The sequence below is a fragment of the Crocuta crocuta genome, unplaced genomic scaffold (assembly GCF_008692635.1).
Source record: "Crocuta crocuta isolate KB4526 unplaced genomic scaffold, BGI_CrCroc_1.0 scaffold70, whole genome shotgun sequence".
Classification (NCBI taxonomy): domain Eukaryota; kingdom Metazoa; phylum Chordata; class Mammalia; order Carnivora; family Hyaenidae; genus Crocuta; species Crocuta crocuta.
The window spans coordinates 14733518-14759336 of NW_027528417.1; the positions used below are offsets into that span (position 1 = coordinate 14733518).

Below are 25819 nucleotides of genomic sequence, written 5' to 3' on the forward strand. Positions count from 1 at the left end.
CTATTATTCTTAAATGAGGCTGAGTTGAAGAAAGGACATCAACATTCACCTAATTCTGAAACTTACGTTTTCAACAGTAACATAATACGTGTCAGAGTCCTGTCGAGGGGACTTTCTAGGAGAGTCGGATACTGTTAACAAATCTGCAGAAGAGCACAGCTAGAAGAAACCTTAGGAATCATGGGGTTACCATCTCCCTGTCGAATAGACTGGGTAAGCAAGCCCAGAGAGGGGAAGAGGAACCACAGCAGGTTGGCAGCCAGGATCTGCCAACAGCGTGGTCTCCTGTCTGCTGACTTAGTGCCGTGGTGAGGACCTGTGTCCACGAATGTAAGTGGATCCATTCATGTCTTTCAGGTGGCTCCTCCTCTGTCACGCTCTATGCCTCTCCTCGTTGAAAGCTTCCACCCACACCGTGGAGCTTAACAATATGTTTGGCCAGATCCAGTCACCTGGCTATCCAGACTCCTATCCGAGTGATTCAGAGGTGACTTGGAATATCACTGTCCCAGAGGGATTTCGGATCAAGCTTTACTTCATGCACTTCAACTTGGAATCCTCCTACCTTTGTGAATATGACTATGTGAAGGTAAGACCCCTGATATTCCCTCACTGAGCCAGGCTCTACTGGAGAATCTACTGGGAGTTAGAGAAGAATTAGACACGGTGTTTACCCTCCCTGGGTAGCAGCCCAGTGAGGAAGAGACACAAAGTTACAACACGATGAATGAAGGTTGGGCGTGGTATCCTAGGTGCAGGCTGCCTGGTTGATTTAGAGAGGACCACCAGGGAAACTGAGGCTGGCAAAGTGTAACTCAGCCAAATGTAACCTCCCCTTTTTTCTTTCTGTTCTCAAAATCCTTATTGTTTCCACTAACCTCTGCTCCAAGGTCCCCTTTATGAGCAATGAGCAAAGGGCAGAGACCCCAGAGTAAGCATAACCAGACTGACACAGAACCATAATCATGTCCCAAACTGAGGCATTTGAAAGCTTTGCCTACCTCCCTAAGTAATGATCAGGTATTTGCGAACTTTGGGTATGCAGTAGTAGACAGTGGGAGGTAAGGTCAGAAGGTTGGAGTGGGGTGAGATTCTGAAGGGTCTTGAATGTGATGCTGAGGAGTTTGTATTTCCTCTGTGAAAGGTGTGGGCAAGGTTGTGGGGTCACCATCAGAAGCGCATGTAAAAATCAGGTAGAAGAGGAGCAGGAAATGATTACAGCATCAAAGCGATATTGCCTGAGATTTACAGAGAACCCACAAGCAATGTCATGGATGGGAAGCTGTTCCCTAATAATAGGACTGAGAAAGGTTGGATTACTTCTGGGAGATCAAGTTTATTAAGGTTATATCTGGTTCAAAAAGATGTGGAGACCTACTAATCTACTTGCTAAGCTCTCTCTGGCTTTCTGGAGAAGTTCTCACCAAATCACTCTCGAGTAGATTTTGTATATTGTTAGTATGATTGTAGTCATACTACAGCCAGGAATTCAACAAAAGTTAACCTTGTATTAGCCAGAATGTTTGACAACAGCAAAGTAGCGAGTTTACAATGTACGTTGATACTTGTAATCTCAGTCAATCTTTAAAACAATCCCATAAGACAGGTACTTCACAGGCAAAGAAACAAACCCAAGAAGGTGAAGCTACAGCTAGTAAGTGGTGGGTCAATTTATAAACCCATGCCTTGTGACTTTCAATTCCATGGTGTTTTGGCTACACCAAATAAACGGCTCTCAAGTCACTCTTCACTGGGCCGCACAAGTTTATAAGACCACTGTGGGGGTAGGGGAGGCTGGCAAGTGGGACTATGACCCCCCCCAACCCTGTTCAAATTTGTTTTAAATGCTGTGCATTGCTTATTTTATATGTTGGGTCTCCATCAAATATCTCATTTATGGCAAGGCTTCTAAGACTAAAAACTTTCCCAAATTGGTGATCTATGACAGAGTGTCTTTGCTTCAGCACTCTGGCTATTTTGAGCCAGATCATTGTTTGCTGAGGAAAGCTGTTTTGTGAATTATAGGATGTTTTAAGCAGCATTCCTGGTTTCTACTTACTAGATGCCAATAGCACTTCCCCTCCAGCTGTGACAACCCAAAACATCTCTAGAAGTTGCCTATATCCCCGGCGGGGTGGAATCTCCTAGTTGAGAACCACCACTCATTGCAATGCTGCCCCTCTGTGAATGTCTTATGCTAGGGACTATGAGAATTTAAAGATACAAAAGATCTGGTCCCTCAGAGAGACATGAGCCTAGAAAAGTAGCCATTGCGTAAGATGGAAAAGCATAATGACGATAAAAGATTGACAGATCTAGAATGAGAAGAGGTAGGTCTGGTTGCTCTAGGAGATGATGTGGGTTGGCAATCTCGACTGACATATAGTTTCCCTAAATTCATTAAAAATGAAGCCAACTTCTCAGAGTCACGGTGATCCAGCTAGCTGTATTGAGCCGGACTTGAAGTGTTCATCACCCTCAATTAAAATTTCTGACAAATACATGAGTTATGTCTTCCAGGATATAATCTAGTCTCTGCCAGAGATAGGCTCCAGGAGAAGATGCGTGATGGGTCGGGAACATTAGGCTAGTAGACTCCTCCAGTCCATGCCCCCAACTAATGCCAGTCATAAAACCATGGCATTCTCAAATATTTGGATTAGGAAGTGGTCTTAACCAGAAGGAAAATGACCAAACATCGGCTTAATACAGCAGTAAGGTCCATGGATTTAAACAAGGATAGATGTGAACTTCCTAACTGCTTTCTTCTTATTTTCAAACATGTCAACCCTCTAGATATTTGTTTCCAGTGATGGGGAAAAACTTGCCTTTGCTAGTAGCTGAGGCCTTAAGATGGTGGAAATTACAGAATTTTTTTCCTTTAGCTCTAACAATGACTTACTTTCATTACCCACCCCCTTCCTCCACCTGGAGAATTGACTCTCAATTCATATACACTGAGCAATCATTTCTCACAAGTTTTCCTCTTGTTCAGACAGATGCCAAGCTTGACCTTGTTAGGACTCCTTTATGGAGATAATAAACACACAGCAGAAGATTTAACTCATTCCTTTGTCCCAAATACATGGAGTCTCCTGGCAAGGCAGATGAAGGAGCTGACATCAGCTGCATTTTGTAATGGGAACAAAACGACAGGGCACTTTTCCAGTCCAACAATAGAACCCGAAGACCTCTTCTGACACTGAATTAAGGACCCTAGAGTACTCTACCCAAAGCTTGGCCTTTCTAGCTGGAGAATACTTGGGAAACTGATTGATAGTTTCTATCGGGGACAGTGAGACACCTTCATGAAAGGCCAGGCAGATGGAGGTAGGTCCTCTGGGAGGGCAGGATGGTCCTGGATGCTTGCCTGGGATCCAAGAAATGCCTGGTTTAGTCCCCAGTCTGCCACTAACTTCCGAATGAAAGAAATCTTATAGTACTCTCTCTGCTCCAAAATAAGATTGTGACCTATAGGCATAGCAAAGAAGCAGTCTGCTACCTGAAGTGCCCCACATTCCTTGCGTCCGCGGTTCAGACACCTTTTCCCAATTTGAAAAGGGATTAACATAGTGGGCAGGGAGGGCGAGATGTATCTCTCTGCTTGTGCTGACTGCCTCCCGGGATGCCATCCTGGGCATCGGCATTCGCCTCCCTACAGAGGTTCCACAGGCCAGGGGATCTGAGCAGGCCTCCCCTAGCAGGACATTGCACCCATCGTGCTGATGTAGCAACAGGCTCTATGCCCCTGCCCACAGCCACCTGGCGGAGTTCCTCTCTGGAGTCATGAACTCCCAGAATGTCAAGTTGCCACGGCCCTCAGGAGACTCCTCTAATCCCCCATTGTTGTTGGTATTATTGTTTTTCGAATGTTTCCTCCCCGTGGAAGTGTTCTTCTAACAAATCTTCTGGTAGGCCCGATGTAGAAAACAGAAGAGTGGCTGGTGGGTAGAAGGTGGTTCTAAAGTTCGCTCAGTTCACTCATCCCCCTGGGTCACCCTGAAGGTCAAGATTTATAGCTTGAATACTGTGTTAGTCCCCACCAGACAGAAGAGGGGCCTGGGAGCTCAGAATTCAGCCACAGGCTAGGACTCTGGCCTCTGAACTTTCAAACCCAGAAATCTTTCACATACAGTTGAAATCCATTTACTTTTTCTAACTGCCCCCCTCCCTCTGCCCCCTAGAAGAGGTGCCTTTCCCGGCTATGAATGAGAGGGAAGCTCCTTCCCTTGCTTCCGAATAAAGCAGGAGTAGCCATATCCCTCTTGGGTAAGTCAACACTCCTCTCCAAAATTCTGTTTTCTCATCTGTTCCATGATGGGGTCACATGAGATGATCCCTAAAGTCCCTTAAATTCCTGGACTCCAACCCTAATGCTCCTCGCCAGAACTTTCCAGATGACCCCACCAAACCCTCATTATCCTAGTTAGGATAATGCCAGAAAATGGTAATAACATGTTACAACATCCACTTCTCCAAGTTCCGTGGCCATAAGCATTCCAATGAGAGCCTACTGTCCGCTGGGGATGTCATTTAGAGAAAACTTGTAAACACACCATGCCGCCACTGTCCTTTCCCAAGCAACTTTAAATATCACTGATTTCCATTTGACGGGATATTATCCCCTATTCTGAGGCTTTTTCACTCCGTGATTGAATTCCCCTGGCAGGCCTGGGAGTAGATTTAAAGCACCCGCCGGCGCACAGGGACTCTTTGGCCCAGCCTAAGCTTCCAGACAGACTGCCCTTCCTGCCCAGGCCCATCGGATGACAGTAATGGGAGTGTTGACTCCATACTTCAGTGGCTTGAAGAAGAGCAGGACCCCAAGGCTGTGGTCCGGATGCTCTCATTTTATGAAAATTCCTCTCCAGCCTGAGTTCCCGCAGTCCTGGGTCTTCGAGGCGTGTGCACATCTGCACGACAGCATCTGCTTCCTTGGAATGTGGCTGCAATGTGTGGATTCCTGCGGCGCACAGATGAGGCATATGAGTCACAGCTGGTTAGCACTGCAGGCGCGGGGCACAGCACGGTCGCTGGCTGCAGTAGAGTCAGAAGGGTGCGACTCTTGGGGTCATTCTCTACTCACTAACATTGAGCTAGTGAACATTTCTAGAGGGGACTCTCCTTCCTCCTCTCTCAAACATAAGGAACTGAAACAGATGGTGTCCAAAGCCACCTCAGCCCTGATATTCTATGCATCTAAGACCTCAGGAATCATGGTTCAACTCCATGACCAGAGGAGCATGACCAAAACCCAGAGAAGGCCCATTCATTGGCCAGGGCCACGCTGGGACCAGAATTTATATCTCAAGACCCTCAGTCTTTTCTTCTTTAAAAAAAAAAAAATGTAAATGACAGTGAAGTCCCACCTTGTGGGTGCTTAGGTTTTTAACATAATGTAAATGTAAATAAGTATTGTGAAGGCAAACATTGGCTCTAGTCAAACCTGTTCAGTCTCTACAGTATAATAGAGCACAGAAGAGCCCTTTTTTCCCAGGCATACAACAAATTAGTTCCTTTGGTTGGGCATCAAATGAAGTGGTGACTTGTGCCTAGAAAGGGACCCTGGAGCCGTAGTCACTGAAAGAGGTCCTGAGAAACCAGAACCCCCAAGGGAACACCAGAGTCACACACCCTATCTTCAAGTTCACTTCACGACATCTGTTCACTGGAAAAACAGACAATAACAACCTACATTTGGTTTCTATTCTCTCTTTTTCTCATTGAGTACATATAGCTCAATTGGCATCTGTCAGATGCTTCTGTGACGTGACACCACGGCTCTCCTGTTAACCCTCTGTCCTTGATGCACTCAGTCTTTCCTCCATTCTTCCCACTGTTAGCACCTCCGTTCCAATTCTCATTCCTCTCACCTCTCTATTGCAGTTGCTGTTTTTTTTTTTTTTAATGTTTTATTTATTTCTGAGACAGAGAGAGACAGCGTGAGCAGGGGAGGATCAGTGAGAGAGAGGGAGACACAGAGTCTGAAACAGGCTCCAGGCTCTGAGCTGTCAGCACAGAGCCCGACGCGGGGCCCGAACCCATGAACCATGAGATCGTGACCTGAGCTGAAGTCAGACGCTTAACCGGCTGAGCCACCCCGGCACCCCTGCAGTTGCTTCCTAAACGTCTACCAGCTGTCAGTTTTTCCCCATCCAGTCCACCCTCTGTGTGTGTCTGGAGACATCTTCTTAAAACATCGCTTTGATGGTGACCCTCTCCAATCCTTCAGAGCCTCCCCATGGTCTACAGAATAAAGTCCAAGAATCCCACTGAAATCCTACTGTAAGCTGGACACCGTACCAAAGACAAGGTGCACAGAGATGAGTGAGACAGTATCTGCCCTCAAGGAATTTGTAATTTCATAGTGTGTCATGAGACAAATATCTACTTAATCTAGCAAAGCCGTGCAAAGTAACACAAAGGGTGTGAGGCAGTATACAAGTCGGGGAGCAGTCACTTCTCGGTGTTCAGGAAAGGCTGGCAAAGTTTGCGATTAGTGTTGAGGGTAAATAGGAATTCACAGCACAACTGCCTAAGCTTCTCGATCTCCCGGTTTTATCATTAGTACAATAACAAAAAAGAAGTGTGTCATGACAGAGTACTTTCCTGGAAGCTTGTGGGAGGGTTTCAATGAAATGATGGCTGTAAGTGGAACTCATACTGCAAGAGGCAAGCGTGCTCAGTGGTTCCGAGATCAGGCTTTAGAGTCCGTCAGATGTGGGCTAGGTCCTGCCTCCACCCACCTCTTACTGTAAAATGGGGGGTGATATAATGCCTATCTCATGGGCTTATTGTAAATGCCAAACGAGGCAAATTTTTAAAAATGATATTATGTCCAACATGTAAGTAATTCACTCAGTAATACTAGTATAGTGGTAATGATGGCAATAGCGTGCATGATAAAGTGCCTGCTGGTATCACTGATGTTCATCCCCATGAACATCGCGATTCTCACCTACTCTCACCGTGCCGCTAACGGGCTGCCCATGACCTTGCTCATGCCACTCGGTTTCGTCAGGCAATTTATGGAACAGTATTTTGAAAGGACCGATCAGATGTGAGAGGTCATTTCTCCTGTGGGTTTTTCTTTTAGTCACACACACTTGTGGCAGTTTCTAATTTGTTGCCGCATTTGATTCTGGGGGGAAGAGCAGGAATTATTACACCTAATGTACAGAAAAAGAAACAGCACACAGAACCCGAGTGGGTTTGTCCAGTCTTTATAGCAAGCCAGTTCCCAGCTCCCAGGCTGCTTACCCCCAAGTCATAATTTTGTCGCTCCATTTAGTCCTTCTCTGTTAGGACAGGTTTTGTCTTAGAAGAGACCTTGGTGTATTTCCTGGCCATGTGTTACTCCTAAGGCAACACTGCCTGTCAGGGTAATTTACTAAAATAGAAGGACCTTCAGGGTCCTTGTGTTGTCTAGAATTTGCTAAAGAACTTTCTCTTTTATCCTTACTTTGAGATGACATCTATTTTACAAAAATCTCAGGAAATGGAGACTGAGCTGTGAGGGATGAGTGCTTGATTTATCTGTTTGTGGTACACAAGCCCTAACAGTGAACTCCGGGTCGTTCCACTAGACCGCCAGCACTGAACTTCAGGGCGCATGTCTAGGTTTGTTTCCAGCAGCGAGCACAGTCTCGGGCAGAGCAGGAAAAGGCATGGGCGTCCCATTAGTGAGCCTAAGAAAAGGGGCCTGGTCTAAAAGTCAGCCCCTGACTCCCACTGAGATGCTGGACAAGTGAGCTCCCTGCTCTGGGCCTCAGTTTCCCCATCTGCCCAGTGAGGGAAGCAGACTTGCAGGCGTACCCAAGCCCTCCCAGTTCTGACGGCCTATAGCTCTCAGTCCAGTGCTCCCTTCCCCAGGCCTCATAGGGTCAGTCTGCATCCTGCTGTGGAATTGCGAGATAAGTCCCTCCCATGGCCCTGCTCCAAGCCTGAATCCCCTGACCCCCGGGCTCCTAATTTCTGTGCAGTGCTCTGTGTTTACTCAGAACATGCCCTCGACCTTCAGGCTGTGGCTGACCCCAGCTACCGCAGCGGCTCTGCTAATTCTCTGGGAGTGGACAGGCGGCCGCGGCCCCGAAGGAAACGAGAAAAGGAGGGATGTTTCTCATGAATGTCAGTGGTAGTCCCTCGGGGAATTCCTCCACTCCTGAGATAGCAGGTTCCAACGCTGGGGACACAGAAGTCAGAAAGCGGAGATGAGCTTCAGAAAAGTGTGACAAACTCTCATTTTATGCAGGAAGTGCCAACAGCACAGGCTCTGGGGGATGGAAGACAGAAGGAAGGTCCCAGTGCTGGGGTGGAGCACACAGGCAAGCTGAGATGAGTGGGAAGTGGGGGTGCTCTGGGGTGCCGGGGCACCTGGTGCACGAATCTGTATGCCTGTGCGTACGCAGGCTGCTCTCCTATCCAACTGGTAAAGAGCAGAGCTTGAATCTGCTTCGGTGTGCTCATAGAGGGGAAAGGTAGGGCATGGAAGGTATTCATTGTTTCGGTAAATATTATTGAATGCTTACTGGTTACTAGAGCTCGGGGTATGGCAAGAATTAAAACATACTGAAATCCCTGCCGGCAGGGTGCGCATATTGCACTGGGGGAAACAGCTAATACACACTAAACAAAATCCATAGATACATTATACGGTGCATAGTAAGGTGACAGGCAAAGAAATGCAATAGGGAAGGATAAAGAGGGATCAGGTGAGGCAGGGTGAGGGTTGCGATGTAAGCATGTTGATCAGGAGGCGTCTGGGGGGCTCAGTCGGTTAAATGTCTGACTCTTGATTTCGCTTCAGGTCACTATCTCAGGGTTCGTGAGTTTGGGCCCCGCATCGGGTTCACAGTGCACGGCCTGCTGGGGATCCTCTGTCTCCCTCTCTCTCTGCCCCTCCCCTACTCATTTGCTCTCTCTCTCTCTCTCTCTCTCTCCCTTCCTCTCAAAAGTAAATAACTAAACATTTTTTTAAAAAATAAAAAATAAAAATAAGTAAACATGTTGATCACGGCAGTCCTCGCTGACAGGGTGGCATTTGAGCAAAGACTTGAAGAAGCTGAGAACGTTAGCCACGCGGCTTGCTGGGGGAAAGCTTTCTAAACAGAGGGGACAGCCAGTGCGCAGACCCTGAGGTGAGCAGGTGGCTGGTGTGTCTGAAGAACAGCAAGGAAAGCAGTGTGACTGGAGCAGGAAGTAACAGAATGAGGAATGGAGACAGACAGGGGCAAGTAGGGAGCTTGGAAGGGTGGCCAGGTCACCAGGCGGCTGGGAAGGAAGGTCCCTGCACGGTGCCGACAGCAATGACAGACTTCACAAGCCGCTTCCGTGCCAATGCTTCGTGACCTCTCGCCTCCTAGAGGACAGTATTAATATACTGTCCCCACCTTAGATGTTTGTGGACGCGGAGGCCTGATGACAGCAATGTGCTTAGAAATGACTAGCAAGTGGCTGTGGACTGGGGGAAGGCGGGGAGGGCGGGGAGAAGAGCCGCTCAGTATTCCCACACCACTCACCATTCAGGTGTGTTACCCGCTCCTCACCTCGAGGGCACAGATAGTAGTTAAATGCTGAAAATAGGAGGTGATGAGTTTTTGTACAATTTCTCTTGAATATAACTGAATTAACTGTACCTTGATGAACCCCAGGCTTTCATGATGGCGGTGTTTAACAAGGGGTGGCAAAACCTTTGAAAAGCTGGCGCTTATAAACGGGTGGCAGCCGGCTCCGCCACACTGCGGCCTGGGCAGGTTAGAGTGACACACGGCGCGGGTGGCAGAGTGGCAATCAGGACCCAGGTCCCTTGGTCCTGTTCCAGCGATCTGTAGGAGCTTCCCCCTGAAGATCGGAGGACGTTCTTTTGGGCTGAGGCTCGACAGGGTCCTGGGCAGGAGCAGAGGAACTTGCCGGCTCGCACATTCCCGTGGCGGGCCCCTGCACTGCCCTCCGCACCTAACCCCTGCTCACCTCCCGGCCTGACTGTGCCGTGCCTTGAGCCAGGCTGCCTCCGCTGCGGAACACGCCGCTGTGCTTTCTTGCCCTTGGACTGTTTTTCCGGCTCCAGACACNATGTGAATGAGCCTGGCTCTGAAGTTCCAGAAGGCAAGGGGTGGGGAGTCTTTCACAAGCCGGAGAGAGTGAATCCTTCCTGGCCCTCCTGCCCGGCCCCAGTTCCCAGACTCTCCCGCCTACCCCTCTGGGCCCTGCTCCCCCTGGGACAGTGGGCATTGCCAGTTTCCCACCTGCGGGACGCCCCGCTTCCCAGGCCCTTGGAGACCCCTCCCTGCCAGCCCTCTTTTTCTCCCCATGCTCCTGCTGCCTGGAGACCATCCCCTTTTCTGTCCAGAGCCCCTCTTGCAAAAGGGCAATCCATCCTGGGAGCAGTGGGAGACTTGGACTCCGAGGACCCGCCAGCTCTGGCTCAGGCCCCCACACTGTTAATGGTGTCTGGCATTTGCACGGATACAATACCTTCTTAGGGGCTCACCCGGCTCTTTTAGGAGCTTTTTACTGTGATGAACACATAAGTAAGAATATCATACTATGACAATTGGACACACATCTTCCATTATCAGGCCATGTGGTTTTGAACAGGTTACTTCACCTCTCTGAGCCTCACTTTCCCCATCTAAGAAAGACAAGAGATGAACTTGGTAGGCTTTCAGAGCCTTTCTATCTCTGACCTTCTGGGGCTCTCTGATTCCAGTTACTGGACCCAGGCTAGAAGTCAGGACGTCAGGATTTTGTCTCAGGTCTGCTACTTCCCTTGGGGACCCATGTCACCTCTCTGGGATCAGAATCACAATGTCTGCCTGGCATTTGTTGCAGGACAGATATCAGAAGCAAATATAATAAAGAAGGTGAAAATACCTGTCAGCTGGAAAGTTCCACACAGAGGAGGGAAATGACTACTAGTAGTGCTATTATTATTATTATTATTATTATTATTATTACTTTACAGCCAAATATCTTGGCTGAAACCCAAGCATCAACCTCCAGCCCCTCTCGGATGAAGCCAACTTGAGTATTATACCCACCAGCTGTGCTATTTTACTTCCATGGCTTTCAAGAGCTTCCAGAAAGCAATACACAAAACGCACTCATGCGGACACACACCTCCTTTTTTCCCCTAGTCCCAGGCTCTTGTCTGGAATCCAGTACCTGTAATTTGCTCTTTCTCATGGTCTTTAACTGAAATCCGGGCAAGTGTGTAAAGTAGAAGATTGGGCTGTTGAGCCCTGGCCCAGTCCCTGGAGGCAATAGGCTTACTAAGAGAATGACTTCAGGGGCACAGAGCACTCTCTTGAGAGTCAGAAGTCCTAGCCCAGGGCTGCAAGTGAATGGCTGACCTAAATTCACACACACATCTAGACAATCCTTTGTTTTTTGTTTTGTTTTGTTTTGTTTTTAATATAATTTATTGTCCAATTGGCTAACATACAGTGTGTAAAGCATGCTCTTGGTTTTGGGGGTAGATTCCCATGGTTCATCGCTTACATACAACACCCAGGGCTCGTCCCAACAAGTGTCCTCCTCAAGGTCCATTTTCCCTCTCCCCCACCACCCCATCAACCCTCAGTTTGTTCTCTGTATTTGAGAGTCTCTTATGGTTTGCCTCCCTCCCTCTCTGTAACTATTTTTCCCCCTCCCTTTCCCCCAAGCAATCCCTTGAAACACAGGGAAGTGAGGAGATTCCTAGACTTATATTCCCTTGTGGGATGGAAGCTTTTAGAGATCCCTCACATTCCTCTGTGAAATCAGTATAATATCCTCTGTCTCTCACTCACCTCCCGGGATTGCCAGGAGGAGCCTTGAATGCAGAGGGCCAAAGGAACTTAAGACAGATGCCATCTGCCAAATGAAGTGGCCAAGCTATGAGGGGTCTCAAGGCTCCCCTCCCGCTCCATCGGCCTGGGCCCTGGGGTCCTCACAAGAAACGAAGTCTGTGCTGATGGCTTCAGTGAAATCAGGAATGAAGGTGTGGAACCTGGACACCAGAGGGGATCCAGGGACAGTTCCAGCCTCTTCCTCTTCTTCAAGCAGTGAAATTACCCATGCCCACCTAGCAGGGGATGCAGAAGAGGGGCGTCTTGGATGACCAGGTCTCAGCAATCTTGTTCTTCTCACTGATGCACTGAGCACTGACTAGATTCCAGATATCCCTCTAGGTGTTTTACACGTATCAACTCAGGTCAGGTTCACAACAGTTCTGTGACATTAACACTATTGCTGTCACCATTTCACAGATGAGGAAACCTGTATACACAATGTATCCGTTTCCCAGGGCTGCCAGACTAGGTGGCTTATAACAGGAATGTATTGTCTCACAGCTCTGGGAGCTTCAAGCCTGAAATCAAGGTGTTAGCAAGGCATGCTTCCTCTGACGGCTTTTGGGAAGAATCCTTCCTTGCCCTTTCTAGCTTTTTGATGGTTGTTTGCAATTCCTAGCATTCCCAGGCGTGTGGCAGCATGTCTTCAATCTCAGCCTCTGCCTTCATACTTGGCTCTATGTGTGTCTCTGTGAATGAATGTCGCTCTTATAAAGATACCAGTCTTTGAATTAAGGGTCGACCCTAAGCCAGTATGATGTCATCTTACCTTGATTACATCTGCAAAGACCCACTTCCAGATAAGGTCAAATAAAATCCAAGGGTTGAGACTTGAATATATCTTATGGGCAGGACACAATTCACCTACAACACAGAGAGTTTAAATTATTTTCCCAGCATTTAGTAACTGGTGAAGACTCATGTACAACTCACATAAAGGTGAGGTCCCACATGATCCAGTGTCAGAAAGCAATTGCATTAAAAAAAAAAGTTTGGTGGCATCTGGGTGGCTCAATTGGCTAAGCGTCCAATTGAGCTAAGCTCAATTCGGCTCAGGTCATAATCTCATTGTTCATGGGATCAAGCCCCACATCCAGCTTTGCACTGACAGTGCAGAACCTGCTGGGTTTCTGTCTCCTTCTCTCTTACCCTCCCTTCTTCCAGCTCTCACTTTCTCTCTCTCTCTCTCTCTCTCTCTCTCTCAAACTAATAAACATATATATACAGAGAAATTTAAAACTTCAAAACAATTCACAATTCAATTCACTTTCTTAAGAAACCAAACCAAAGCAGAGATGTTTTTACTGCAGTCTTGCATGCCCACTCCCTCCCCCACCTCGCTTTCTCTCTCTCAATCTGTCTCTCTCTTTCTCCCTTCTATTTCTTCCCCCAGCCTTCATGAACTCCACACCAAAGAGCTCTTCTGTCTCCCCTCCTCCATCCACTTGCATGCCATCCACTGACTCCCCCTTGGACTTCATGGTTACAAAAATCATTTTCCAAAGAGAGACCTTCCTTGGCATGCACTGTCCTATGTGAATTTTAGTTATTCTGAGTTTCTTGATTAGTTTATCAGAGTTCTATTTCTTACCATATTATTTGTGTGGAATTAAAGCAAAGATCCTTATCTCTTTTTCAGCTCTGTTGGGACCCAAGTGCTAGAAGAAAAGGTTAGGAGGTGACAGAGTGATGAGGAATCACCATACCAGAGACTCAGGTGGTTATGAGAGATGGAGGGATTGCAAACCAACCCTGAGCTTCCAGGCTGGGTTAGTTGTCCCTCTTGTTTTTCCCCTGTTTGTTGACCTAAACCAATTTTATGCCACCAGCAGAAATGAGAAGGAAATAGCTTTGGGCCCAGGTTTCTTTTTAAAATACTTTTAAAATATAGAAACAGAGAAAAAAGAAAAATTACCTGTAGTTCAACTAGCCATTCTTTTTTTTTTTCTTTTTTCTTTCTAGGAGAGAGAGAGAGAGAGAGAGCGTGAGCAGGGGAGGGTCAGAGAGAGAGGGAGTCACAGACTGAAACAGGCTCCAGGCTCTGAGCTGGCAGTCAGCACAGAGCCTGACGCGGGGCTCGAACCCACGAACCGCGAGATCATGACCTAAGTGAAAGTCGGACGCTTAACCGACTAAGCCACCCAGGCGCCCCTTAACTAGCCATTCTTAACAGGCTGCTCTAATTCCTTCTCCTTTTTATTTTCAATGCGTATCTTCAACATATGCATTGTTGTAATTGTACCATGTGTGTATTTAATATGCTTAATATAACCTACTAAGAAAGTTTCCAGATCATTGCAAATTCTCCATTAATGTGATAACTAATGTCTAATATTTACTAAGTTAAGGCTCATTTAACTGTTTCCCCTAGAATTGGATATTTATATTTTTTTAAGTTTTCTATTAATATACATGACTGCTATAAACATCTTTGTTCACAAAAGTTTTTGCCACACTTAGGATATCTTCCCCTAAGTTTTATTCCCAGATAGGAGGCCAAGCGAGAAGTTCCTGTCAAGGAGAATCCAAACAGCCTGATCTGTCTTGGAAGGCAGTGACTTTCTCATCTTTGCAACTGGTCTCAAAAAAGTGGCATGAATTTTTGATAAGGGTGTGTAGGGAGATAAGAAGTGAGGCCAAGTAGTTTTCAAGACCCCAAGAACCCATGAGGTTGTAATTCTTCAAGTATCAGTTCATAATTGTCACTCTTTCCCTTTGTGCCAAATTGCTTCCTACCCCCCATATCTATTCCTGTGCAACAAACTACTCTACAACTTAGTAGCTAAAACAATATCCATTTTACTTGGTCAGATCCTACGGTCAGAACTCTGGGCTAGGCTCACAGCATGGTCTTTTGCTGGATTTGCCTGAAGTCATTTGAGTAGTTCTAGTTATTTAGAGGCTTAACTGAAGCTGGAAGGCCCAAGATGACCTCATTCACCTATCTGGCCGCTGGTGATAGCGGTCAGCTGACTAGTCCAGAGACTTCAATTGGGACAATTCATCTCTGGCCTGTGTCACCTTCTTTTCTCCAGTAGGCGTGACAGGGCTTCCTCATGTGGAGGCCTCTGGACAAAAGTCTCACATGGGAAAGACTACAAGGCCCCCTGATGCCTCAAAGAGCCACAGGGCCCCTTGGAAGTGGCACACCAGCTTCACATATCACATGGCTTTTGTCAAAGCAAGCCACAAGATTTGTGCACTGAAGACCTACTTCTTCCAGAAGTTCCTTGCCATATACAGCTAGAAACACATACTGACACTTTCACCGTTGTCGAGAGATGTCCTTAGCAGATCCACAAGTGCGCTGTGTACACTTTTCTGCCTTCTACATTGCCACAGGCAGGTTGTGCCAATCGTCTCACCACTACATGACCCAGGTTGTCTTTGTCAAGCCTCCTGTGGCCGGTTGCCCACTGCTTTCTAGCCTCCACTTGCTAGCCAATCCCAAAACCCAAGCCAAGGGTCCTGTTTGTTACAGCACTGTATGTCTGACGCTGGTACCTGTAGCAGCCAGACTTCAATGAGGAAAGCAGAGGGAGAAATTGCTCCATGAGCCGTGAGATGTAAGAGCCATTTTGGGCATGAGAAATCACAAGACTATAGGAGGAGAAGCTGGGGAAGTGGAAGTGGGACTGGGGAGCTAGAGAACCACGATCACTGATCAGCGCTCCTGAAAAACCTGACATGGATGGAGATGTTGGCATCTGCAGGCGAATGTGAGAATCCAAGACCATCTAGGAAGCCAAAGTGGGGCTGTGAAGAGGGGCACATGAGAACAAGTCTGTGAGAAGCTGTTGACTCTGGGCAGCCAGCCCCTCTGTGGACCCACCTGCAAGCATCTGGTGGTAGGTCTGGGCCACTGTTGGCCATCAGAGCCAGGAGTTGGAAAGAAGTGCTGGATGCAGAGTGGAAGAGAGTGAGGGCAAGTTGGAACCCACTGGGCACGTCTACATCTGTCCATCGCTGTAGCGGATCACAAATCAGCCTTCAGAGAGTAAGGACTATTGTGTTCTAAACTCACACAAGCTTCTCTCTTGACCCACTCTATCTGGGAGCTATACAGAAAAGGAGATTCTAATAGTTCTCAGATTAACTAAATCGACAGCAGAATAATCCAGCACACTTCCTGAATATCTGCCTAAATTAACTCTGAAAAGCTCTTCAAAAGCCTGGGTAGAAACAATGTCAGAGAAGCTCCAAGATGTCACTCAGGAACAACGACAAGCAGAGCCTTGAGGTCTTTGGGTCTGTAGGTCAGCGTTTGTTTGTTTGCCTCAAGACTTCAAGGGGCAGGAGGTTATTGTCTAGGAAATCCAGATGCTACATTTGGGGGTCTGAAGCCACCCTTCGCTAGATAATGACATGGCCTGATTCATTTAAATGATCCGGGCTTCAAAGTTTTCATCTATAAAATGATAACAACCACTCCTGAGCTGCCTTCTCCATGCACTGCTCTGAGGACTGGTGGATAGCTATCAATATATCTGTTAAATTCTGGTGAGATACTTTACAGACATGTGGAGATCAGCCATAGCTATCCTCCCCTAGAAACTGGGCCAGCCTGTCTGCTGGCCTGACTTCGTTTTGCCAAGGTTTGTGCTGTTTCTCCTAAGTTGAAAATTCATAGAAAACAGACCCTGGCTTCTCTTCCTTAGATCTCTCTTCCCAGCTCCCTGTGCTCAACACAACCCCTTTCCTATGGCAGGTAGTTATGGGAAGGGAGGGACTGTTGAGACTCTGAATACCCCCAGGACTTTGCTAGTCCCTCAACTCTATCTGTTATTTCTACCTCGTTAATTCCTATTCATCTTTCTGGTCTCAGTTCAAAGAACATTCTACTCTTCCTAAATGTTTTATGATTCCCCTCAGCTGGATGGAATTTTTTCCCTTCTTTAAACCCCTGGGGCTTCCTGTCTTTCATTGCAATAGCTATGCCCTGACAATTCCCGAACACATACCCATTTGAGTACTTATCTTACTCTCTTACTAAATTTCACATTCCCAGGGACAGGGGACTTGCTCATTAAGCTCATGCAACAAATAAGTAATTTTTGGCAGCCTCCACATTATAGTCCAGACAGAACTTGGTATATAAATATTTTTTGAATTGAGTTGAAAGAAAACAAATTGAGGACATGCATCCATGTGTTGGTGCCCTAAATAACAATAGCCTGAAAGGATATGGTTGCCACAATAAGAAATAGAAAAATGAAGAGTCTATGATCCCCAACCAGATGGTCCTCTATTATTATGAATTTTGTGTCTTCATTTGATAAGGTACTTCCCTCCATCATGTTAATATGATGGCCCTAGAAATGGAACAGTCTGAACAGAAGCCAGAGCTCAATCTTTTGCTTGTACTCAAAGGTAAATGATTTTTGTAGAATTTTATAATTCTTAGCAGAGGCTGCAAATATTAACCAAGGTCAGTGACCCCTCTGTTTAGGTTATGGCTGGAGCTGTCACTGAGCCACATCCTCTCTGGGAGACAGTCCATGCACCCAAGATAAAGTTTCAAGAGACCCTTGAGCCAGAAAAGTTGTTTGGCAAAGTGCCTGTGTCTTGTGTCATGTACTCTCTGGGCTGGTGGTCCAGGTCCTTTCTCCAGGGTCAGAATAGTTCCAAAAGCAAAAGTGCTATCAGGAAATGCTCATGGTTATCTGTCTACTCCTGAGCAAGTCCCTGGCCCTCTCTGGACCTCAGGTTCCTCTAGAAGGAGGGGGATTGAAATAACTCTTAAAGGTCCTTCTCTCCCAGCTCTGATATTCCAGAACTCTGTTCTGAGCTGCAGGCTGAATTCCCAAGCTTCCAGGGCCTTCTCTCCCCTGTTCCCAAAGATATAGATAGCTGAGATTTTCCCATGGGCCTCAGCCAGAACATGCTTACCTGTTGTCTGGAATAGGGTGGCTCTGCACATGATGATTGTTTATCTGCCATCATGAAAGCGTCCTTTATCCTGGAATTTATAAGGGAGTTTATTGTCACAGGACTTCATCATGTCTCCCCCTGATCCAAGTTATCCCCGGTGGATTTCACTTGAAAGTGTCCTTGCTCCAGGCACTATAGAATCCAAGAGACTTTGGGGATACCAAAGTACAGGCAGGAAGCTGCTGAGTCTGGAAGTGTTAATACTCAAGTCATGACTATTCATTAAGTTACTGACTTTGTATTGCATGATTATAGACCACAAACAAGTTCAAGTTCATCAAGTTCTTCAGCAGAAAGCAATTGGTGTATTGAAAGTTCTGCTCACCATCCTCTAGTTGCCCTATTGAATGTGTGGGTATGATGACTTGTTAGAACACTAATGTGTCAGAATGAGTAGAGAACTTATAGCTCAGCTAGTTCAAACCCCTGTTTTATCAGGTGGGTAACAGAGTAGAGAGGAGGCAGCCATATGACGGTTTATGGCAGAGTCAGGAATAGAGCTCAGGACCTTTAACTGCCAGGTCAGTACATCTTATATTATCAATATTAGAACTCAGAGTTAGAGGTTACCAAGGCAGTGCACTCTAGTTCATGCCTTTCGTAGGCCTTCACTCTGGTTTCGATTTTACAACATATTTCAGTTAATAAAGTGATTTTAAAAAGACACAGAGGAAAACACTACATAAAGGAGACCTAAGAACTGCAAAGGCATTATACTCTGGGGATGTTCAATTCAGGGCATGCAACATTAAGAACTCAATATCCCCAAGATGATTGGCATTCAAAATAATGTCCTTGGATCACCAAAAAAGGGTTAGCATGTTTCACCTAAGAAAGCAGGGGTTTGTATAAAGCACTTTGTAAAAAACATTACCCTAATAATAATAATGGCCACTATTATTAATCTGGTAAAACTTCAGCTATCCAGAAAACTCAGATAACCAAAATAACAAACCAGCCCTGGGGGTCAAGGAAGTGACTGTGTGCAGATAGGTACATTCTACAGTAATAAGGCTGGTGTGAGGTTGGCTAGTATCTGCAGAAAAGAGGAATAAACAGCAAAGCCATGATCTCATCTTCTGTTTACACTTCAATTCCCAAAGTTAGTGATTAATTGTCCTTGTGTTTTGTTGCCAGGGCAAATTGTTTTTCTTTAAAACTCCCACTTATCTTAAATAAATAAATCATTAGTTCCAAAACAGAAGTGTCAAATGTCAAGATACTTCTGACATACTAAGCTAATGAACAAAACAATGAATGCGTTAGAGGCTACTAGAGATAGGCAGAGCCTTTGAGAACTTTCCTTTAATGACTTTGAAAGGCATCAGAATCATTCCTGGTAAGAGATTTTCTCACGCATCTTGGCTAAAATGTCAATTTAGAGATTGCAAACACAAATACAACCCAAAAGAACCCAGCTAGTGTAGATGATAGAGTGGTAGGTAGGCCAAGTATGCATAGTCAAATAAATACACCAACCAGCTACCATATTGTACTTCCCAAGCCAAACTCACACAAAATCAGCTTTAGGCGCCCAATTTAGGATCTCCACTTGGGTCTCTGAATTTACACAGGGCCCCTGGCTCCTCCAAGGAAGGGAATTCTTTTAGCAAATAGGTAATTTTTGCATCTGAGTCTTAACACAAACACAAATGTTTCAGGGATGCTTCCAGTCATTTCTGAATTATTAAGACTACCTACTAAATATAGTTCTAATTATATAATTTCCCGGTTCAAAAGTGTCCAGTGTCTTTCCTTTACTCTGAATTAAGAGCCACATAGTGTTCTTATGATATTCCAAGTCAGTCATAAACCTCGTTTCAACCTATCCTACAGCTTTATATTCCCCACAGACACCCTGGCTTCTTGTTCTCAGAAAGAGCCTTACAGTTTAGTTCTTGATAACAAACATTTGTTGGGTTTGTTATCTGTAAAGGAAACAAAGTCTTGGAATCCTGCAGTTTCCATTCTGATGGGATCTTTCATCTCCTTCTGAGTGCCAGTGGGCTTCCAGTGTCTGCGTTCCCGGTAAAGCACTTGTCACACCGTAAAATAGCTTTGTCTGTGTTTTCATTGATCTGAATACCAGCTCCCCATGCACAGCTCCCATGCTTTACGCAGCGACAGGCACACACCGAATGCTCAATGAATGACTTGGAGTTCGTTTCTCTTTGGAAATGTGGTCAGTTTCTGTTGCATATGGAATCCATCTGTGAGGTCATCTAACTCTCAGTTTAATATTGAGTTATTTTCAACAGATAAGCTGGTTTTTTGTCGATGGGATGACAAATGTCAAGCTACTTCTGATGGATCTAAACAAAGGAATGAAGCAGTGACTATATAGCCACATGGACTTAACCTGCACTGTGTCTTTCCTCAAGCCCCAGCGTCCCGAATCCCCTTTCTCCGGGTTTCCCAGGCTGCCTGGTCTACTCATGGGCAGCTGTTCCTGCTTTTCTATTAAAGACCAGCAGAGAAGCTAATTTGCTTGTTAGCTACTCATCTTGTTCCCTTCCTCTTTGATCCCAAAGGTAGAAACCGAAGACCAGGTGCTGGCAACCTTCTGTGGTAGGGAGACCACAGACACAGAGCAGACCCCCGGGCAGGAAGTCGTGTTCTCCCCTGGCTCCTTCATGTCCATCACATTCCGATCAGATTTCTCCAATGAGGAGCGATTCACAGGTTTTGATGCCCACTACATGGCTGTAGGTAAGCTGGAGAAATGGGTGGTTCACCCCAGGTCTCCCCTTCTCTCTAAAGATTAAAGTACCTTGTGCTCGCTTCTTTACAATGAACACCCATACAGTCACCATAGTGATTCTGCCATTAATGTCTTCCTGCATTTGCTCTATCATGTATCTACCCATCTATCCATTCTTCATCTAGCCATCAATCCATTCTTTTTGATGAATTTCAAAGTAAGTTGCCAACAGATAGTGGTACACTTTTTCCTAAATACTTCTCCATGCATATCATTTTGCTGAAGTTCAATATCTATTCACAATTTTCTTTCTTTTAATGTAAAATTGACATTAAATGAAATGCACAAGCCTTCTGTCCACTAGTTTGGTTTTGAAAATTTTGTATTGTATGTAACCCAAACTGCTAACAAGATATCAAACTTTATCATTAACCCAGAAAGTTCCCTTATGCTCCTTCTCAACCACACTCTGATCCCATCTCCGTTAGAAGTAACAACTGTCCCAATTTTTTTTCCACTATAGATGAGTTTTGCTTCTCCTTAAACTTCATATAAATGAATATATACAAACTATAATTTGGAAGTGAAAATTCTTTTAGTCAACATAAAGTTCTTGAGTTTCAATCAAGTTGTAATGCAACTGTAACTTGGTCCTTTCCTGGCAGTCATTTTCCACTGTATGACTATAATGCAATCTGTTTATCCATTCTTCCATTGATAGACACCTCCACTCTATCCATTTTTTGGCTCTCACTAATAAAGTTTCTATGAACTCTTGTACAACTCCTTTTTTTAAAAAAATTATTTCTGAGAGAGAGAGAGAGACAGCATGAGCAGGGGAGAGCCAGAGAGAGAGGGAGACACAGAATCTGAAGCAGGCTCCAGGCTCTGAGCTGTCAGCACAGGGCCCGACGTGGGGCTCGAATCCACAACCTGTGAGATCATGACCTGAGCCGAAGTCGGACACTCAACCGACTGAGCCTCCCAGGCGCTTGTACAACTCCTCTTGTAAACATATGTTTTCACATCTATTGGGTAAATATATAGGAGCAGAATAGTCAGGTCATAGGGCTAGTGTATGTTTTGTTTTATAAGAAATTATCAGACCTTTTCCAAAGTGTTTTTGCACCATTTTATATTCCTTCACCAATGTACAAGAGTTTGATGTCAGTTTTTAATTTTCAAAATTTAAAATTCTGATTGGGTATGTAGTGGTACCTCATTATGGTTCTGATTTACATTTCCCTGGTGACTCGTGATGTTCAGCATCTTTTCATGTGCTTGTTGGCCATTCCTTTATCTTTTAGGGGGAAATGTATGATCAATTTTTTTAAATGTTTATTTATTTATTTTGAGAGGAAAAGAGTGTATGAGTGGTGTAGGGGCAGAGAGAGAGGAGAGAGAGAATCCTAAGCAGGCTCCAAGCTGACAGCATGAAGCCCAATGTGGATCTTGATCTCATGAGCATGAGATCATGACCCGAGCTGAAATCAAGGGTTGGACGCTTAACTGACTGAGCAACACAGGGGCCCTTGTATGATCAAATTTTTAAATTGGTTTGAGAACATGCATTTATTTAATGTTTACATTTCTACTGCCCAGGGAAGTATGACATAGAGAGGGGGGGGGTTGCATGGACTAGAAATAAAGAGTGGATTCTGGAGCCACCCCACCTGGGTGTGAGTTCCGACTTCACCACCTATCATCTCTATGACTTGGAATAAGTTCTTTAAAGGCCCCAAATGTCTGTTTCATCATCTGTGGAATGGGGATGGTAAGAGTTCTACTTGCTGTTATCACAACTGTTAGAGGGCAGTGGCACCCATAAGAGTTAGCTTGCCTGGCCTTGAACCTGGCTTTCCATAGTCTTGGGTAAGTTGCTTCCCTTCTCTGAGTTCCAGTTTCCTCATTTGTAAATGGAGACAATGGCTACTTTTGGGCTTTATGTGAGGCTAATACAAGGAGTGACCCATACTATGAGCTCTATAAATGTTGGCTGTTGTCTTCATCATCACACATGGGTTGACTGCCAGAGTCTCTACCTGCCCTGCAGATGTGGACGAGTGCACTGAGCGCGAGGACGAGGAGCTGTCCTGTGACCACTACTGCCATAACTACATCGGCGGCTACTATTGCTCTTGCCGTTTTGGCTACCTCCTCCACACAGACAACAGGACCTGCCGAGGTGGGGCCCGAGGATGACTCCATTATATCACCATTTTGTGCCATGTTTCTCAATAAGATTAGGGGAAGTTCAGAGGAGGGACAGGTATGGAGTAGAAACAAGTAAAAATGAAGCCAGAGAGCTCTGTCTCAGATACCACATGCACGAAGATGCTGAAATGCCCACCAGCCAGGAGGTCTGTATTCAGGTTCTCAAACAACCACATTTATGAAGCCTCTAGGCCATCTTTCTTCCTGGACAGCAGGGACTTCTGCTCTCCTATTGTAGGTAACTGGCCTGGCCAAATTATGGGAAAAGCTGGGTTTCCCAGTCCTTTCTCTCACAGCCATACACCTGGCCTCACCCAGTAATTCCTTTCCCTCTTCACTCCCATGGCCTCACAAGTTCCTCTGTGATGGAGAGAGCCTCATTCCAAAGAAAAGATGAGGAAGGAGAGAGGCAAAGACAGAGACAGTGAGAAAATGCCCATTCCTTCTATCTCTGTTTTCGTGTACTTATCAACACACCCACCCCACTGTCACCTCCAAACAGGACAAGGATAGAGAAATAAGACTTCAGCCACTTTCCATGAGGGCCTCCCTGACTAGTGGGGTTATCAGCACAGAAGCAAATGGTGGGCTCAGCACAACTGACCTAAGTCTGCACAGTCTAGTGAGAAGACATGTCCCAGAGATCGTGGCCCTTGGCAGAGTGGGAAGAAGAAGGAAAAGGAGGGTGCTCCAGGCAAAGAGAACAAATGTTCAGAGGCCTGATAGAACTTGGCATGTTTGGGGCATTTCCAGCAGATTAGTATGGCTGTGGGTAAGGATCTGTGTTTTAGGAGAGTCACTTGAAAGCTTCGTGGGGGATCATTGGAAGAGAACAAGGCTGGAAGCAAGCCTTCTTTTCCTTCCTCCTTTAAAAACTTCTACTAGCTTCTGAATAAAACCCCCATATGATCCATCACTATAAAGCAGGAACATACAGAAGTTTTCTTAAAGAGGACTATATTTTCCTTGGTTTTGTTTCAGTAGGTATTTATTGAGTATCTACTACATACTAAGTCCAGTGGGGGCTAAGAATGAGTAAAGCTTCTCATTTTCTCCTCTGTCTCCATGAAACTTTTAAAACATTATCTTCCTAATTTCTCCTACCCATGAAATTTTAATACCACAGATAATACTGTATATATGTTTATATACTGTATGTCCATGTGTGTGTTATGCATAAAAAGAGTAACCCCGCCAAAAAAAAAAAAAAAAATTAGCCCCCATGGGAACAATGTCACTGCCCAGAGAGTGCTTGGGGTAAGAAATGAAAAGAAATGGAAATTCAAGAGGCCTCATCCTAATCATGCTCTGCAGCTGACAGCTATAAGACTTCAGGTTAGCCATGTCCCCTCTCTAGGCCACAATTTTCTCATTTTAAAATGAGCAGGATAAATAAGGGCTTAGAAAGGATTGACATCCCAGATCTAGGATGGATCAGCCCAAGGACAAAGGTTCAGTGGCAAATAAAGGGCGTTGACAGAGCTAAGCCATGGCCAGGATCCCAGGACACTGGGTCCTTGGTTGCAGCTACAGTGGCATACATAGCAGAATCCCTGAGCTCAGGGAACTTACAGTCTAGTGAGGGCAAGAAAATCCACCAAAAAATATATTGCATAATGTCTAACAGTGGTCAGCAGCACGAGGAGAAACAGAACAAGGGCCAGAGAGTGAGGGTATGTATGAATCCTGTGTTGGATGAGGGGTCAGGAAAGGCTTTGAACAGAGACCTAATGGAGTTCTGGGCTGAGGGGAGAACAGGGCATAGGAGGTCTAGAGGTTTCCCCCAACCACTCTATCTCAAAACCTTTCCTTCTCAGGCCCCTTCTGCCCCCCACCAATACCAGAGAAGCTGATGAGAAGGCTTATAACACTCACTGCCTTTGAATCTTGACTCTGAAAATTACTAGATGTGTGACCTTGGATAAATCACTTCTCCCTGAATTTCAATTTACCCATCCATAAAATGGGGATAATGATGCCTTCCCATTGCCTCTCAGGACCAGTGGGAATATCATACGGTAACAGATAAGAAAGGAGTTGCTGTGGCCACGGTTGTGGTGTGCCACTTTGCTCTGGTGTGTTTCCCACAGTGGAGTGCAGTGACAACCTCTTTACCCAGAGGACGGGCGTGATCACCAGCCCCGACTTTCCCAACCCTTATCCTAAGAGCTCGGAATGTTTCTACACAATAGAGCTAGAGGAAGGTTTCATGGTCAGCCTCCAGTTCGAGGACATTTTCGACATTGAGGATCATCCGGAGGTGCCCTGCCCCTATGACTACATCAAGGTAAGCCTACAATGGACATTTGCCTGGCTGTGCTGGGAAATCTTGGCTGAATTGGGAAAATTGATATTCTTGGTCTCCTAGTTTCTCCCAGGATAGAAGACCAAGCAGCTTGCTTCCCAAAAATTACTTAAAATAATATCTACCAGCTTCATCAGATCCAGCCTCAGAACCTTCCCTGATCCAACACTAGCTCCTTGGCCACCTGAAAATCCCTTTTGCCATGTCACATGACATCACTGGGAAGTAACACCAGAGGTGAGGGTCACAGGGACCATCTTAAAAATCTGCTAACCACATACAGTATCCGAGGAGCTATGCTGTAAACCTTCTCCAGGCACTTAACCTCACAGGGCTTCACTTTATCCTCCATTCACAATAAGGTGACAAGATAGAGATATCACTCAGGATTGTGAAAGTCACCAGATGAAAGCTCAGGAGTCCTGGTCTTCAGAGATGGAAGAAAACAGAGTTTAGAGGCACAGGAAAGACCCAAGCCTGGTAGTCAGGAAATCTACATCAGCCAATAGTGCCTACTTCCTTCTCTCCATCGCCATTGACTCCATCCCAGCCAAAACTCTGTTATCTCCTGGTCCATGGCAAGGCTTCTAGCTATTTTTCTTGCTTCCGTCCTTGCCCTACACAGTCTGTTCTCCATGGCATCAAGGCTGGTCTTTATAAAAGCCAGATTCGATCATGATTCCTCTTGGAAGTAAACATAAATTCCTCAATACAATGTGATGCTTACCTGCTTTTCCAACCTCATGCTATGCCACTCCTCTTCCAGCCTCTCTGGCCTCCTTCCTGTTCTTAATGCTGGGCTCTTTCCCACCTTTGGCCTTGACCTTTACATGTATT

The 25819-nt window shown here is 45.7% G+C and overlaps 1 protein-coding gene across 1 annotated transcript in view; it reads left to right on the forward strand.

Moving 5' to 3' along the window:
• The first annotated feature begins 346 nt into the window (after positions 1–346).
• The window catches only part of MASP1 (MBL associated serine protease 1), a 52746-nt gene continuing 27273 nt past the window's right edge, over positions 347–25819 (forward strand). Inside the window, exons 1-4 of the mRNA XM_077754549.1 lie at positions 347–589; positions 20294–20471; positions 22517–22648; positions 24768–24964. Of these exons, the coding sequence (XP_077610675.1) occupies positions 347–589; positions 20294–20471; positions 22517–22648; positions 24768–24964 (750 nt within the window). The remainder of the gene's footprint in view (positions 590–20293; positions 20472–22516; positions 22649–24767; positions 24965–25819) is intronic.